This window comes from Equus caballus, chromosome 7, assembly GCF_041296265.1.
Source record: "Equus caballus isolate H_3958 breed thoroughbred chromosome 7, TB-T2T, whole genome shotgun sequence".
NCBI classification, from domain to species: Eukaryota; Metazoa; Chordata; class Mammalia; order Perissodactyla; family Equidae; genus Equus; species Equus caballus.
Genome location: NC_091690.1, coordinates 51,967,203 through 51,984,628, shown reverse-complemented (window position 1 = coordinate 51,984,628; position 17,426 = coordinate 51,967,203). Strand labels below are relative to the sequence as shown.

The following is a 17,426-nucleotide window of genomic DNA, read 5'->3' as shown; positions in this document are numbered from 1 at the left end:
CGGAGGTGCGGAGGGGGGCTTTCCCCGGCGTGGTCCTCTAGGCCCGCTCCAGTCCCTCCCCTCCGTCTGGGGCCGCCTTCCTCGGCCGGGGCTCTAAGGACGCCCTTACTCTGAGCTTGGGCGACCCCCGCCGCACTCTTTCGTACATCCCACCCCACGCTTTGATACCCGGATAAAAGGCCGTGTTGCAGCCTGGGGCCAGGATTATCTCAGATTAAAGAGCGCTCCGGGGGGGCGCCGGGTGGGATGGGAGGAGCTCCAGCCAGTAGGGCGAGTGGAGGTTTGCAGGGAGGGGGCTGGAGGGAATGGAATAGAGGGCTCCAGATGGGGGGGATTCCCCGGCCTGGGGAGGGGGTGGGGCCATTCAAACAAAAGCGCCCGCCCCTCCCCCTCGAGCTCCATTCAACTCGCGAGTGGGCGGGCGGGGGCGGGGGAGTCCCCTCTCTTCCCCTCCCCTGCCCCTCCAGCCGGGGCAGTCCAGCATCTCAGCGGCCGTCACGGCCCGAGCACGCGCGCACGGACCCACACCCCGGCGGGTCTCACAATCGCGCACACACACATACACACACACCAGCAAACAAAGGGTCTGGACACCCCTTGTCCCCTCCCGCCCCCCAGGCCGGAGAGGGCGGGGCCTCCCCTCCCCAGCCCCCCTGCAAGGTAAGCTGCGAGCTGCGGTGGGGAGAGGGACCCGGCACCCCGGAGGGAGGGAGCCAGGACAGTGGGGATTTCCCCTGCTCCCCAAGAAAGCCGAGGCCCCCCCCCGGACGCCCTCTGAGGGCTTTAGGCCGGCTTCCGGGCTGGGGGGTGTGTGGGGAGGACCTTGGATTGCCAAGATCCCTGGGTAGGCGTGGGGGTCTGTCCCAGGCTTTAGAAACTGGAGCTGCCCACTCCCAGTGAAATGGGGTCCCAGGGGCCCCAGCTCCCAGAATTGGAGACAGGGCACCGGAAGCCCCCATCGGCGCCAAGCATTTCCTAAACTCCTGCCAGCACAGCATCTCCAGCCCTGGGGACTGAGACAGAGACCCCTAAGTTGCTTTGCACTATCTCTCGGTCTCCTCCCCTCCCCCGCTCAAGCATCCCCTCCTACGTCTCTCGGACCTCTGAGGGGGCCATGGGGGGCTGGGGAGGCTCCTCTGGGCCACCCAGACTTCCTCCTCTGCATCCCACAGCCACACACTCACTACTCAGCTGCGATGGGACCCCGCACGCGGCTTTGCCTTCCTGAGCCTCAGTTTCCCCATCTGCAAAGTGGGTAATGACACAGCCAGATTGCGGGGATCGTGCATGCGAGCCTGCCATTGCTCCATCATTTATTTCTTAGCTCATTTCACACATATTTTCCGAGTGCCTACTGTGCGCCAGGGCACTGTGGCCAGGGGATTGGGCTCCAGCGACCAACGAGACCAGCTGGGTGCCTGCTCTGCTGCCCCTCAAGGCTGGTGAGGGAGCAAGATCAGTGTGTAAACAGAAATACCATGGTGATTTCCGACTGTGAAAACGAAAATCCCATCAGGCATAGAGAGTGACTGAGTGTGTGTGGGGGAGGGTGCTGGAGATTAAATGAGATTTCTGGGTGGTTTCTGCCTTCCTTGTTCCCTTCAGCTCCGTGAGGGCAGGCCCGGCTTTAGAATAGTGCCTGGCACACAGTTGGTGCTCCATAAATGTTGAGTGAATTAAAGAGGGGACCAGATTAAGACTATTTTCATAACACTTTAGATCAGGAAGCAAGTTTATCATGAACCGAGCCATCATCTCTCCCATTTTACAGATGAGGCAAGTGAGTCCCTAAGATGCAGGGAAAGGAAGAGAGTAGAGACCAGACTTGCCCACAGGGCCCCCCAGGAGCTCAGCCAGCGCCCACCTCTCCCCATACCGCACAGACGCAGCCCTGCATTCATCTATTCAAAAAATATTCAGCACCTACTATATGCCGGGTGCTGGGGACACAGCAGCGAACAGAACAGAACAGAACTCCCTGCCCCCGTGGAACTGATATTTAGTGGAGGAAATAGAAAAGAAACAACATAAACAAACAAATAAATATATAACAATAAATTATGATTAGGACTGTGATGGAAATAGCTTGTGACAAGAAAGAAAAATGGAAGGGTCCACTTCAGGTTGGGTATCTGGGAAGACTTCCTGGAGGAGTTGAATAGGGGCTGGCTTCCTGGAGGAGTTGAATAGGGGCTGGCTACAGGGTTAAGTTCACGTGCTCCACTTTGGCGGGTTCGCAGGTTCGGATCCTAGGTACGGACATAGTGCTGCTCGTCAAGCCATGCTGTGGTGGTGTCCCACATAAAACAGAGGAAGATTGGCACAGATGTTAGCTCAGCAACAATCTTCCTCAAGCAAAAAGAGGAGGATTGGCAACAGATGTCATCTCAGAGCCAATCTTCCTCGCCAAAAAAAAAAAAAATACTCTTCAAACACAGACACACACACTTAAATGCAGACCAACGTAATCATACTAACAAGCACCCTCTACAGGCGGAAGCCTGAGAACATAAATAATGTGCTAGTGAGGGGCTAAGCAGAGAGTTGAACCCCAAATCTACGTTTCTAACCACCATGAAACGCTGCTTCCTGTTGCATCCACATGCATGCAACGCCCCCACACACACCTATTACAGTCACACAGAGACATCCTGTCACCCTGTCACGTAAACAGCCTCCCACAGGTACAGTCTGGTCTCAACTACACAAACTCAGGCTCACAAAAGTTCCGCCTTTCGGGTTGCACATGCACAGTTGTGCACAAAGTCTCGTGCACACACACACACACACATGCACGGGCCCCTGGCAGTCCTTTGCAGCCCTGCTCCAGCTCCAGGCGTGCAGCTCGGTAGCCACTGTCCCTTCTCAGGCCAGGTGTGGACAAGGGCGCTGAGCCTCGTTCTCTTCCGTCTCGTTGGCTGCCCCTGCCCATGTCCTTTTGAGGGGGCTGGAGGCTGGGTGATGCTGGGCTGGGTGAAGCCGGTGCTCCTCCGTCAGGCCAGGCCAGGGCTGGGGGCAAGGCCTCTCCCAGCCTGAGCCGGGTGCCACCTGCCCAGAGCGGCCTGATCTGCCATCTGGACGCCCCTCCCCAGCTGGCCTGCTGCCCAGGAAGGGGAGGCAGCTTAATGTGACCCTCCATCTGGGCACTCAGGCCACCTCCTGAGGCCCTGCCTCGCTCGCCTGGGTTTCCACCAGGGCGGATGTCTGCAAAAGCTCGGGTGTCCAGATGGGGTGGCGTGCGCAGCCCTGCCTCTCTCCCCCTGGCCGAGGGGGCCCCTCTGGCCATCCTTCCTTCACTCCCCAAATCCTCAAGCACCTCCCACGGGCTGCTCCAGGCGCGGGGGACAGCCAGGACCGGCTACAGCATTCGCAGAGCCCGGGGCTCTGCAAAACGATGATGAATCTCCAGGTGAGGACAGCAGCGTATGAAACCTCCCGAGCCTGGGCCCCCGCGAACGCACAGGTCGCGTGTCCGTGAAGTTGGCCTCAGATGCGTCTAGAACAAGCCAGAAAAGCCCCCTGGCCTCGTGGAACTGAGCGGGTGGGAGGGCAGAAACATAAGGAAGTAATGTGTCGGGGCGGTGAGAGCTGAGAGGAAAGATAAAGCCGAGTGAGGGGCGGAGGGTGATGGGGAGGCGTCTGTGTCAGGGGAAGCTTCTGGAAGGAAGTGCCTTTGCGCAGAGACCCGAAGGAGGTGAGGGAGCCAAACGGATTTATTCATTCATTCAAGAGATATTTTTAGGGGCTGGCCCCGTGGCCGAGTGGTTAAGTACACGTGGTTCGCTTTGGTGGCCTGGGTTCACTGGTTTGGATCCTGGGCACGGACATGGCACCGCTCACCTAGCCATGCTGAGGCAGCGTCCCGAATAGAAGAACTAGAAGGACCCACAACTAAAAATACACAACTCTGTACTGGGGCTTTGGGGAGGAAAAAAAAAGAGGAAGATTGGCAACAGATGTTAGCTCAGGACCAATCTTCCTCACCAAAAAAAAAAAAGGTATTTCTTGAGCACCTACTGTATCCCAGCATTGTCCTAGGCCCTGGAGATCCAGCAGGGTACAAAAGAGACCAACATCCTGACCTCATCTCATACTCAAACGACAGGCAATAGCTAATAAAAACAGGTAAATTGTATATCTTGTTAGAATGTTCTAAGTCTAAAACCAACAAACAAAATGAAAGCAGAGTCAGAAAGATCAGGAAGGTGGGAGGAGCACAGCATAGCTGAAGCTGTTTTTCCCGATGGAGGGAACAGCAAGTGCAAAGGCCCTGAGGTCTGTATATGCTTGAAGCGTTTGAGGATCAGCCAGGATGTCGGTGGGGGCATGGGGGAGGATGGGAGGAAGCAAGGGCTCTGTGAATGTGTTGCTGTCTTCCCTGCCTGTCTGTAGCTCCATGTGAGTCAACAACCACCACAACAGTGATAACTGTTATTATTACTAGGATCATGGCTACTGCTTTGTGAGCACCTGCTATGAACCAGGCGCTGTGCTCAGAAGCTTCCATGCATTGCTTCGCTGCATCCTCACAACAACCTCGGCAGGTAGGTATGAATATTATGCCCATTTCACGGAGAAGGAAACCGAGGATCAGAGAGGTTAGGTGACTTGCCCAAGGGTGTACAGCTCATAAGTGGCAGAGGCAGGATTTGAATGCAGGTCTGTGAGTGTAATTCTGGAGTCTGAGCATGGCCCTCACTCCACGGTCCATTCTCTGCCTGTCTGAGCATGTGCGCTTGTGTGCGTATACAGACAGACCGTGCCTCTCTCTGCCCGTATCTGCCTTCTTCATCCCCTCATTTATTCACTCAGCATTCATCAAGACTATGTTGAGGGCCAAGACACATGGGTACCATTTCTCGCCCTCACAGAGCTCTGTCTGAGGGGGAATACAGATCGTGACAACCCAGAATGACGAGTGTCTTAATGAGGTCAGAATAGCTGCAGGGAGAGCCCAGAGCGGGGGCTGGCTCATCCGCCTGAGAAGTGGAGCTGACCGGTGGGCTCTCTTTCTTCATTCATCTGTTTGTTCAACAACGGTCCTTCAAGGACTTACCTGGTGCTAAGCGCTGGGTCGATGAGATGACGTTAACGTTCTCTTCCACTAGTTGACATTGAACTAAGCACTGGCCAGTGCAATAAGACAAGAAAAGGAAATCAGAGCCGAAGTAGGGGCGTGCTAGGAACTTTATAAACATGCGATTGAATGCTCAAAATAACAACCAGCCCCAACAAATACTTCTTAAGAGCCTAGTATGTTCCAGACTCAGTTCTAGGCACTGGGGATACGGTCATGAATAAAATAGATAAAATATTCTTGCCTTCTTGAAGCTGGTGTTCTAGCGTGGGGAGAGACAGACAATAAACGCAATAAGTAAATTACATAGGATGTTACGAAGTGATAAGGGCTGTGGAAAAATGGAGCAGGATAAGGGGGATCAAGAATCCCAAGGGGCTTGCAACTTTAAACAGGGGTGAGCTGGGATGGGGAGAAATGCCCAGGGAGACTCCTGAAAAGGTGAGAGAAGAGCAAAGACCTGAAGGATGGAAAGGACTTGTGGGTATTTGGAGGAAGAGAACTCCGGGTAGAAAGAACAGCAAGTGCAAAGGCCCTGAGGCCAGAGCTTGCCTGGTGTGTCCAGAAACAGCCAAAAGGCTAGTGTGGCTGGAGCAGCGCTAGCCAGGAAGAGAGTGGGAGGAGGTGAGGGCAGGGAGGTGACTGGGCACGTCGTGGAGAACTGTGTGGGTCTCCTGTTGAGACCTTTGACTTTTTCTCTGACTGAGGTGAGAGCCACTGAGGGCTCTGAGCAGAGGAGGGACATGATCTGCCTTAGGTTCTAAAAGGCTCCTACAGGCTCAGATGCGAGTAGCACTTATTAGGCACTTACAGAGCGGCGGGCACTGTTCTGTGAGAATTCAATATGGTCTGATCTCATTGCATTCTCACACGGACCCCGTAGGGGTTATCAGTCCATTTCACAGAGGGGAAACTGAGGCTCAGAGAGGTTAAGTCACGGGCCCACGGCCGCCCAGCAGTAACTCGCAGCTGCTGGATGCGAAGGTGAAGTGAGGCAGCCTGCGCCTCCCCGCAGCTTTTAGACGAGGATCGCCCGCAGCAAGCAGAGCGCGCTGGTCCCCGGGAGCTGCGTCTGTGTCCCTGTCTGTCTGTTTCTATTTCCACGCGTCCCTGTCTGTCTCCGCGTCCCCCATCTGTGCCCAAGCCGCCGTCTCTCCGCGCCCGGCCCCCGCACCTCGCAGCTATTTTGGGTGGAGGCATGAGAGCCGACAGCTCGGAGAAGACGCTTCCTCCGGCCCCCGGCTCGGACCACGCGCCGCCCGCGGCCGCCGGGGAGCCCCGGCCTCTCTGCGGGATCCCCGGCGGGGAAGCCCCCGGGGGGGTGGGGGGGTTGGGGCGACCCGCGCCCGGGCTCAGGCTCGCGGCCCCCCAGCGGCCAGCCCAGGCATTGACGCGGCCCCGAGCCCCGCCGTGCGTGAGCGGTCGCTGTGACAACGCGCGGTGACGTCACCCACAGGCAGTGCGTCAGCCCCCGCTGACGTCACGCCCCGGGAGAGGCCGCGGACCAGGGCGGGGGCGGATGCCAGGCCCGGCCGGCAGGGGGCGCCCCGGGGCGCTGATGGAGGATGCCGGCAACTTGGTCCCGCAGGAGGCGCGGCCCCGGGCCGACAGGGCCCCTGCTAGGTTGGCGGGATGAAGAGGAGTCGCAGCGTCCTGTCGGTGGCCGGGACCGGGGACGAGGTGCGAGGGGCGGGGTCCGGGCGGGGTGCGGGGCTCGGGCCGCGGGGGACACGGGCGCCCTCTGGTGGCCGCGGGGAGTCTGGTCCCCTCGTGCCTCAGTTTCCTCCCTTGATTCCATTAGTCTCCTGCTGCCCGGATTAAGAGGCTCTCGGCCCAGGGGCAGAAGGCAGGGGCTTCCCAAGTGGGGGGAGGATTGTAGGGCGGAGGGGGGCGCTGGGGGTGACGCCTGAGGGTCTCAGATGCGAGGGGTGGGAGGGGGCCATAGCCATGGAGGCCAAGAGACGCCTCGTAGACGTGGAGGGTGGTTACGCTAGAGGGGTTTCACAGTGAGGGACAGAATGCGCAGGCATGCGGGCTTCGGACCCCAGGGCTGGGACATCAAAAGGGAGCCCCATAAAAATTAGGGCTGACAAGGGGGACTTCTCAGACGTAAGGGGTGGAAAGGGATCAGTGAGTGGCTCAGACGTGAGGGGACACAAGCAGCCTATGCCCCCATGGGCCCCTCTCTCGCGTGGCCAGGGAGGGGCGTTCCTGGGGGAAGGGGCTCGGAGCTGCCCAGGCGGGCCGAGCCCCCAACCCCGCTTGTCCCTCTTCAGAGACTGCGGGAGACCCTCGAGCCCGGCCGTGCCAACATGCTGGGGGCCGACCTCCGTCGCCCTCGCCGTCGCCTTTCCACCGGTCCGGGCCTGGGCTGGGCTGACCCTGAGCCCTCGGAGCCTGGGGTCCCTCTGCCGCCGCGGCCCACCACGCTGCCACTGCTGGTCCCTCCGCGGATCTCCATCACCAGAGCCGACAGGTAGGCAGCAGGGGGACCAGGCTGGAGGTGGGGTGGAGGGACAGGGCCAGCTGCGCTCCGGCCAGCCACCGGCCCTTCCCAGGCCCCAGGCCCCAGGCCCCAGGCTCCTTGCATTTTGCAAAACCACGGAGCCTGGCCGTGTCAGGCTGTGACAACCCTCCCGCGCCTCCAGGAACCCCCTCTTCCATTTCGCAGCTGCCGAGTTGGCAGGGGGCAGGATTTTGCAAGGGCTGTCACCTCTCCAGCCCCCAGTGATGCCCCACATTCAGAGACCTGGGCCAGGCTAGGGGGTGGGCCTCGGACCACTTTGCTATGCACCTCTCTTTTCCCTCCTGGAAGGATGGAGCCTCTTTCAGACCTGAAAGGGGAGAGGACTGGCGTTTTTCTTTCTCGTGGGAAGAGGATGTGTGAGGCCCAGCTCCACACTGCACGTTCTTGCCGTTTCTCATCTGGGGTCCCCCCCAGGGCACTCCAAGCCTCATCTTGGCCCAAGGATGAGTGGGAAAGGCAGTTGAGCTGGTCTTGGCTGCTGGCCTGGCCCCTGCCCTCACTGCCCTCCCCAGGCCTCTGTTCTCTGCAGCCTCAATCTCCTCACCCCTTTCTTGACTCAGTTGGAGGGCTCAAGGTCTCTTGGGTTGTGGCATACAATGGTTCATTGGTTCATTGACAGATGGGGGAGGAAATGGCTGTCATTCTCCCCTACCAGTGGTCTAGTGTAACTCTCCGCCCTGAAAAAAAAGACCCTCTAGCCTTCTGCGCCTTCAGGTCCAGCTTGATCCATCCCCACCCCGGGCCACAGCTCCAACTACCAGCCCTGGCCCACTGCCTGTGCCTCCCTAATTCTGCAACCCCTGCTGCGACCTGAACCACCCTCGCCCCCATTTCCTGTTATCCATCCAGACTGTTGGCCAACGCTATAGCCCCCACCTCGCAAGAATTCCGCCCAGCCCAGGACCCTCAATGATCTGGGGAGGACCCGCAGCCCTGGCCAATAATCTAGAACCGTTTTGAGTGTGTACTTGCGGACAGGGTCCCCGAGAAAAGTGGGGGACACAGTTCTGGCCTCTGGGATACCCCGCGGCTGCTGATGGCGCCGGTTCTTGCTCTGCGTTCGCCCACGCCCGGAGCCCCCTCTGGCGGGGAGAAAAGCGGCTGTGGGGGCTGGAGACAGGTTTTTTTTTTCTTATAAGAACAGTGAGGGGGGAGGGCGGTGGCAGACAGCACGGCCTGCCCCGGGGAGCCCGGGAGGGGGTCGCACGGGGGCGGGGTCCTGGTTCTGCGGACGCGTACCCGAGCGGGTAAGCGTCCGAGCGCGCGTCCCCCGGGTCCGGGGGTGGGGGGCACCGGGCTCGTGTGCTGCTCCTGCCGGGCCACCACCAGGGCTCGGCCGGCCGCGGGGAGGGAGGGCGCTCGGATCCCGCTCGCTCTCGGCTCTCTCGCTCGGCGCGGCGCTGGGGGAGGCGGGAGCGTGAGTCACGGCGACTCCCGATTTAGGTGCCGGAAGGGGGGCTCTGCCGGCGGGGGCCGCGGGGAGGAGGCGCGGCTGTTTACTCGCCTGAAAAGGGCACGGGGGGTGCGTCCCGCGGCTGCTGAGGACCTGCCTCAGTTTATCTCGTGCAGAAGCACTTTACAAGAGGCAGCGATACACAGAGCGGTGGGCGGGCGGCTGGGGTATCAGCCACGGGGTGTCCTCCTGGAGCCACACGGGAACCAAAGGGACACACCCCAGAATCACCCCAAAGCGGCCCCAGGCTGGCCACACACACACACCCCAACACGCATAGACTCCTTCAGACACCACAGTCAAACAACAGAGGCTGAATCGCGTGCACAACTCTGCAATCACGGACCGACCACAATACACACCCAAACGCGTGGGCACACATTCGCAGCCCCCAGGCCACCGGAACAGACCCCGGAGAGGCGCACACCCTCCAAACAGGCAGCACACGTGCGCCCACATCTTTCACCCACAGACACACACAGATACACACACCGCGAAATCCAGAGAAACAGGCACATCGCAACAGCCAACCACGTGCGCGCACACACTTCCAGCCGACACCAAAAACACAGACACCCTTCGGGAGGGTCCACGTGCGCGCACATCCCTCCTCCGCCACACACCACCGTCATCCTTCGACCTGCCAACAGGAGATCTCCCGCACGCCACCGCTGCCCGCCACAGGGACCGCGTCCGTGGCACGGGGACCACTCCCCACGCGCTCCCCCGGGCCAGGGGTAGCGGCGAGGACATGCCAGCGCCGGGCTCCGCCCCCGCCATGATGGACAGACTGACTGACACAAAGGCAACCAGTCGGGTGTCTTCTTCCCAATCGGATTAACCGTTTAACTCCTTCGTGCCCGTGCGCGCAGCGGCCAGGCAGCGCGCTCTGGAGAGAGCCGAGTTCCGGCGCCCCCTCCCCGCCGGGAGCGGGGCTCTGCGTGGGCGGGGAGGTTTCCCCCCCTCCTTGGGTGGCTGCCCCCCACTGGCCCGGACGGAGGAGGAGGGGGGCGGCGCTGACAGCCGCGGCGGGCGGGGGGCGGGGAGGGGCGGGACGGGGCGGGGGAGCCGGGGCTGGCGCCGAGCGGGGCGCGGAGCTCGGAGAGCGCTGCCGGGCACGGAGCGGAGCGCCAGGAGCCGGTAGGAAGCCTCGGCGCCCGGCCCGGGGGCGATCGGCCCGTAGCGCCCCCGGGTCTGTCCCCGGGGCGCCATGGCCCCACCGAGGCCGGGCGCACCAGCGGGGCCCCGGGCGCGTCGGCTGGCGCGCAGCTGAGCGGGGTGCCGCTTCGAGAGGCCGGGGCCCCCCGGGGCTCAGTTAGGGGTCCGCGCCATGGAGCCCCCGGCCGCCCCCTCGGAGAGGAGCCTGTCTCTGTCTCTGCCCGGGCCCCGGGAGGGCCAGGCCACCCTGAAGCCACCCCCCCAGCACCTGTGGCGGCAGCCGCGGACCCCCATCCGGATTCAGCAGCGCGGCTACTCCGACAGCGCGGAGCGCGCCGAGCCTGAGCGGCAGCCACACCGGCCCATCGAGCGCGCCGACGCCGTGGACACCGGCGACCGGCCCGGCCTGCGCACGTCCCGCATGTCCTGGCCCTCGTCCTTCCACGGCCCCGGCCCCGGCGGCGGCGGCGCGGGCGGAGGCGGCTGCAGGCGGTGAGACCCCGGGCGGCTGACGCGCGCGGAGCGGACGGGCGCGCAGGGAGGTGGCAGTTCGCCCCGCTGACCGCAGGGGGCGCTGTGCTGCGGGTGGGGGTCTGTGGCTGGCGGGGGTGGGGGGCTTCTGCTGCGGGGGCGTCTGGGACCCGGTCCCTGGTGGTGCACTGTCCCCGAGGCTTCCTGGTGAGGCCGGTCCTGGGGGCGACTTAGGGGGCGCCAGGCTGCGGGTGGTGTGAGCAGGGTCTCGGTTGAGGGCTGCGGCTTAGGGGTCCATACCGTTAGTCGGTGACAGTGCAGGACAGTGGCTGGGCTGGTCCACTGTGTTTGGGGATGTCCTAGAGGGCACTCTGTAGGGGGCGCCTGCCAGGACCACGATGTTTCCTCCGGGCTGGGGGTCCTTCCAGGGCCTGGAGGACTATGTGGGTTGGGGGACCCTTCCTGGACTTGGCCTTCACGCAGCCGCTGGGGCCGGAAACCCACAGGGGGCCTGTTGGGGAGCCCGGTGTGGGGCCTGTGTGGTGGTTGGCGCCCCCTCGCAGGGCAAGAGTGTCAGGGTTCTGTAGCTGCCCGGAGGGAGGGGACAGTGCCCAGGGATGCACAGTCCCAGCGAGGGAGAGGGAGTCCCTGCCTCCCAGTAGGTGACAGTGTTACTGAGGGGGCATCCTCTCACTGACCTGACTTCCCCCAGCTGTGGGGGTCTGACCAGCTGTGGCTGCCTTGGCTGTGCGCTCTGCCCAGGCTTCTGGGGTCCAGTAATTGTGACACGGGGACTGTGTATGTTCCGGGGTCTGACTATGGCAGTGGGACTGTGTGTGTTTCCAGGCCTGTGATTATGTGACCATGTACTTCCCGGACAGCGGTCGTGACAGTGACTTTGTGTGCTGCTGGGATACGGTGATTGTGACGGCGCGACTGAGTGCGACTGGGCCACTGTGACTGTGACACTGTGACTATATGTGCCCCCAGGACGCTGTGGCTGTGTCACTGACTGTGTGGGCCCCTGGGATGCCGTGATTGTGACAATGTGCGTTCCTGGGGTGCAGCGATGGTGGCACTGTGGTGTGGACACTCCTGGGGGGACAAGTGATTGTGGCATGGGACCGTCCATGCTCCTGGGACACTGTGACGTCCCTCGGCTGCCCGTGTGTCCAGGAGGTGCTGCTCTGAGTTCAGTCAGTGTGCTGACCCGCCCAGGTGCCCCTCTGCTTGGGACACCACTGACACTCAGATTGGGGCCTCTCCCTCCCAGAGTTCCTGAGGGAGGACGCGCCATTCTAGGTCTGTCCGGGGACCTCCAGCAGGCATCACTGCCCCCCAGGCCACCCTACCCCCCTCCACTCGGGCACCCCCAGCCCAGCACCCGCGCCCCCACCAGGAAGCGAGCGTCGTGGGCCCTGCTGTTTCCCAAAGGGAACCCGAGAGAAGCTGAAGGAAAACAAAGCTGGAGTCAACAGGAAATGCCAAGACCCAGGGCGGCGCGCCAAGCCAGCGCAGGTCACTGTCCTGAGAGACCAAGGAGGGGGCGGCCGCAGTAGGAACTGGGCCCTATGCCCTTTTAAGGCCCTAGGGACGCCGCTACCCTGGTGTCTGAGGTGCTGATTCTCCGGGGACAGTGGCTGAGTGGCAATAACTATCATTATCTTAATGCTGTCCATCTCGTAATGCCCCACTCTCGGGTTCCATGCTGGGGACTTTTCCACACGTCCTCATCCCCTGTGTCCCAGGACGTAGTCCTGTTAGGCAGATGGGGAAACTGAAGCCCAGAGAAGCAACGTCCCTTCTCCTTCTCACCCAACCAGGAGTGGCAGAGCTGGGATTCCAACACAGGGCTGTGTGTCCTTGCACAAGTGTCTTGCCCTCTCTGAGCCTCTCTGAGTAAATGGAGCTGTTGTGGGCCCTGCCCTGGGGGAGGATCAGTTGGAGAGTTCTGTGAGATTGGGGATGCGTGCAAGGGAGTTAACACAGTGGGTGGCCAGTCAAGAGTCGCCCAGGGACCTGGGCTCCAAGGCAGGGGGGCCTGGGGTGACCCTGCTTCTCTAGGGTGGGAAGAAAAAACAGGAACCTCAGCTGCATCCCCACAGGGCCTCAGGTTTCTGTTTCACTGGGGGCCTGTGGCCTCTAGTGGCTGTGGTCAGAGAGAGGGCAGTGTTGCCAGTGTCCCCCCTCCTGTACCCCTCCACCCCCTGCCAGGCAGGAGGAGGAAGGGGGAACTGAGAGGCCCCCAGTGGGAAGCTGGCTCCTTCCTGGGGCGTGCTGCCAGCGCATTTCTCCAGAAAGGGGTTTGAGGGTGCACACAGTGGGGTGCCGGCGCTCCCACGGTGAAGTTCATGCAGCCCCCAACCAGGGGATCCCGGGAGCCCTCCAGACTTGAGTCCCAGGAACCCAGAGAGAGGGGCTTGTGAGTCCCTCCAGGATGGCCCCCACTGCCCCCTCCAGACCCGGGCATGTCTGAGCCTGCGCTCCCGGCCCCCTGCGAAGCTGAGTCACGGCACCGCCGCGATCTGTCAAGAGGCAGATGGAGTGCGACGAAGAGAAGGACTCTGGTGGTGAGGTTGGGGGGGGCTTGCCTGAATTAGGGGCGGGGCCCATGTACCGCACCCCCAGCTTGGGTCCCCAAACTCTCGCCACCTAGAGAGGCGCTCCCCGGCTCCAGGAGGGGCTGGAGGCGGCTCGACTGGGGTCTCTCTCTGGCCCGTGATCTCTGTCTCCACTTGGGTCCTCGCCTCCCCTGGTCTCTGGCGCTCCCGGATCCCTGGCGGTGGCCTGGGAACCGGGCTCTCCTCGCGCACCTGCCGTCGCGCGCCCTCTGCTGGGGGACGAGAAAGGCACAGGCTGAGCGTGCGCTCCTAGTCCTGACCTGCCTGCGGGACTCCAGTCCCGAGCAAAGTCGCCGCTGCCGCCACTGTCCAGGCGCCTCGTATTATTTCATGCTTATTGAGCGCCCCAGCGAGCGGGCGCCAGGCCGGCCGACCTCAGGCTGCGGGTGAGGTCTTCGCCTTCCCGGTATGGGGACCAGGCCGCTCCCCCCATCCTCCATCCTCCATCTCCAGCCTCCATCCTCCATCTCCAGCCTCCATCTCCATCCTCCATCTTCCATCCTCCATCTTCCATCCTCCATCCTCCATCTCCATCCTCCATCTCCATCCTCCATCCTCCATCTCCATCCTCCATCCTCCATCCTCCATCTCCATCCTCCATCTCCATCCTCCATCTCCATCCTCCATCTTCCATCCTCCATCCTCCATCTCCAGCCTCCATCTCCATCCTCCATCCTCCATCTCCATCCTCCATCTTCCATCCTCCATCCTCCATCTCCAGCCTCCATCTCCATCCTCCATCCTCCATCTCCATCCTCCATCTTCCATCCTCCATCCTCCATCTCCAGCCTCCATCTCCATCCTCCATCTCCATCCTCCATCCTCCATCCTCCATCTTCCATCCTCCATCCTCCATCCTCCATCTCCATCCTCCATCCTCCATCTCCATCCTCCATCCTCCATCCTCCATCCTCCATCTTCCATCCTCCATCCTCCATCTCCACCTCCATCCTCCATCCTCCATCTCCACCCTCCATCCTCCATCTCCATCCTCCGTCTCCATCTCCACCCTCCATCTCCATCTCCACCTCCATCCTCCGTCTCCATCTCCACCCTCCACCCTCCATCTCCATCCTCCATCTCCATCCTCCGTCTCCATCCTCCATCTCCATCCTCCATCCTCCATCTCCATCCTCCATCTCCATCCTCCATCTCCATCCTCCATCTCCATCTCCATCCTCCACCCTCCATCTCCACCCTCCATCCTCCATCTCCATCCTCCACCCTCTGTCTCCATCCTCCATCCTCACGCAGTGGAGATGGCCGCCTGGAGGATGGAAAGGAACTTGGCGGCAGAGTTGTGGACCGAGTTCCCATGTCCCCTGTGTGCTTGCCCATGCCCCTGCCAGGGCCTCCCCCTGCCTTTGCACTCCAAGCATCCTTGGCTTTCCCTTCCTGATGAGGATACTGAGAGCCAGTGACTTGCCCAAGGTCACAGCGAGGAAGGGCCGAATTGGGATTCAAAAAACCCCACATCTCTCCCACTCCAGGTCAGTGGGTGAGATTCAGACTGTAGCTCGACCCACTGACTTGCTGTGTGACCTAGGGCCAGTGAGCAGGCCTCTCTGAGCCTCGGCTTCTTCATCAGTAAACCGGGCTGAGTAAGCCTGGCCCACCCCCAGGGTTGTGGTAGGGCTGGGGTGGCTGACGTCAGGGCTGGGCAGCCAGGGCCTGCTGTTTGGAGAACTTCCTCAAAATGACATCAGCAGGGAGACAAAAGGAGTCCCTAAACTGCAAACCGGGCCCTGGCTGCCAGGGTGCCCGCTCTGTCACCAGCACCAGATGGACTGTAAACAGGAAACTGAGGCTCTGGACCTGGGGGAATCGCAGACTGGGAGGGTGAGGGCAGAGTGCCGGGGGCCATCTGAGCCCACCGTTTTCACTCCTGAGTAACTCAGAGTTCAAGTCCAGCCTTTGCCCTTGACTTGCTGTGTGACCTTAGGAAAAGACTTCACCTCTCTGAGCCTCAGTTTCCTCGTCTGTAACAGGGCCACTCATTCCACAAACCTTGATGGAGCATCTTCAGCCTGTGGCGAAGAAAGAGGTAGACCCCATCTCGGCTGTCCTGGAGTTCTGAGACTAGTGCATGAGGAAGAAATAGCAAGTAAAGGCATTCGATCTTTCCAGATGGTGACACATGGGATTTGAAGAAAAGGGGGACCCTGAAGCCAGGGAAGCCGTCTCTGAGGAGGTGACATTTGAGCAGAGACCTAAGTGAAGTGAAAGAGGATGCTATGTGGGTATCTGAGGGATGAGGGTGACAAGCAGAGGGAACAGCCAGTGCAAAGTTCCTGGGGCAGGAGTGTGTCTGAAGTGTTGGCAGAAAGGAGGCAGGGAAGTGATGGGGCGGCTTGTGTAGGGCCTCAGAGGCTGTGGGCAGGGTTGGCTTTAGGCCTCAGTTTCCATCTGACTTCCTGGGAAGGGACAAAGGTCACTGAGCTGGAGGGAAACGGAACCGTGAAGGGCCTGTGTAGCCTAGTAGTAGTCTGTTTGGACTGGACCCAGGGCCCTGGTGGCCAGTGCATGGGTCTGAATGGCTTTGGCACAGGAGTTTTCATCCCCAGGGGCAGTTCTGTCTCCCCAGGGGACACGTGGCAATGGCTGGAGACATTTTAGTGGTCAGGATTGAGAGGGTGCTCCTGGCATCTCGTGGGCAGAGGCCAGGGATGCTGGCACTGCTAGGAGCGCACAGGAGCGCCCCCCAGGACAAGAGATCCTCCGGCCCCAAAGGTCAACCGTGCACTCCCAGGGAGGTGACATCCCGTCCAAGGGGGCAAAATGTGGATCTTGGGGTGGATGTGTGAAAAAAAAAAGTTATTTTTACGTATAGAGCCCAGATAGACACTCAGGACCTTAAGAGACGCACAGCATCGCTGGGGCACTAACATTTCACGCCAGAGGTGATCAGGGAGGAAAAACTAGAAAGGCCATCATGAAATCAAGGGTGGCAGACATGGAGCCTGGCTCGGCCATTCATGGGCCATGTGACCTTGAGCAGCTTGTTTCTCTCCAAGACTTGGTTTTCCCACCTGGAAAATGAGGACAATAGTTTCACTTCTCCGGGGTTTCCCAAGGATTCACTGAGACCACGGCCAGAGGTGCTGGGTGCACAGGAAGCCTTCTGCAGGTTAGCTGCTGTCCTTGTCCCCATCATCTTCTGCATCGTCTGCTCGTACAGCGACTTGCACATTATTAGCTCTCCATAAACGTTTTGTTGGATAATAATAACCGTAGCTAATATTCACTAACGCTTCCTATGTCCAGATGCTTCTCTGAGCCTTTTACTTGTCCATGCGTGATGTGCGTAATCTTTGCGTACCCATTTTACAGGTGGGAAACTGAGGCTCCGGGAAATGAAGGGACTGGCCCAAGGTCAGGTGACTGAGGAGGGCCCGGGGGCTATGAGCGCACTCAGAGCTTCTGGGGGTGTCTAAGAGTTATAAGGCATCTCAGAGGCTGTGGGGGCCCTCTGGGGCTGTCCCCAAGGATCGTGGGTGCCTCTTGGATTCTGGGGTAGCCGAGGGTTGGGACTGTCTTAGGAGCCATGGAGGAATCTAGTTGTGTCCTGGGGTCTATGTGAGCCCCAGGATTCGGGTGGCATCTCCCCGGTTATGGGAGCACCCCCTGAGTGTGAAGGCACTCCTGAGGTTATCTGGGGGTCTCTGCGTGTCTGGGGGCATCTCAGGGACGCTGTGGAGCCACTCAGGGGTGGCGGGACATCTGAGGGACTGTGGAAGCATTCCTGGGGTCTGTGAGGGGCCCTCGGATTTAAGGGGATGCTCTGTGGCGGGGGGAATTCTAGGGGTGCTCTGGGGGGTCTCTGCCTAACTCAGGGACAGTGGGGTGCTCTAAGAGACATCTGAGGAACCGTGCTGGTGGTCCTGGCATCAGTAGGGGCTTCTCATGGTCTCTGAGAGCACCCCTAGCATTTGTGGGTGCATCCTGGGATTCTTGGGGTGCCCCTGCGGTTTGTGGGGATGTCTCAGTAACAATGAGGACACTACTAGGGGACATCTGGGGAGCTAGGGGAGTGTCCTGGGGCCTATGGGGGCCTCTCAGAGCACCTTGGGGTTTTGTGGGGGAACTCAGGAATTTGGGGGGTAACTCTGGGTTGGGTGG

The 17,426-nt window shown here is 60.7% G+C and overlaps 1 protein-coding gene across 5 annotated transcripts in view; it reads left to right on the top strand.

The window, feature by feature from the left end:
- The first annotated feature begins 469 nt into the window (after positions 1–469).
- The window catches only part of PDE4A (phosphodiesterase 4A), a 42,358-nt gene continuing 25,401 nt past the window's right edge, over positions 470–17,426 (top strand). The window contains exons 1-4 of one of the 5 annotated variants that reach the window (XM_070274113.1): positions 470–660; positions 4,445–4,544; positions 6,666–6,757; positions 7,354–7,553. In XM_070274113.1, coding sequence (XP_070130214.1) covers positions 6,710–6,757; positions 7,354–7,553 — 248 coding nt within the window. In that variant the 5' untranslated portion in view covers positions 470–660; positions 4,445–4,544; positions 6,666–6,709. Of the gene's footprint in view, positions 661–4,444; positions 4,545–6,615; positions 6,758–7,353; positions 7,554–10,127; positions 10,708–13,001; positions 13,257–15,295; positions 15,412–17,426 lie in introns of those variants that run through there. The other 4 variants (XM_023645433.2, XM_070274114.1, XM_023645431.2 and 1 more) reach the window with 4 other exon arrangements.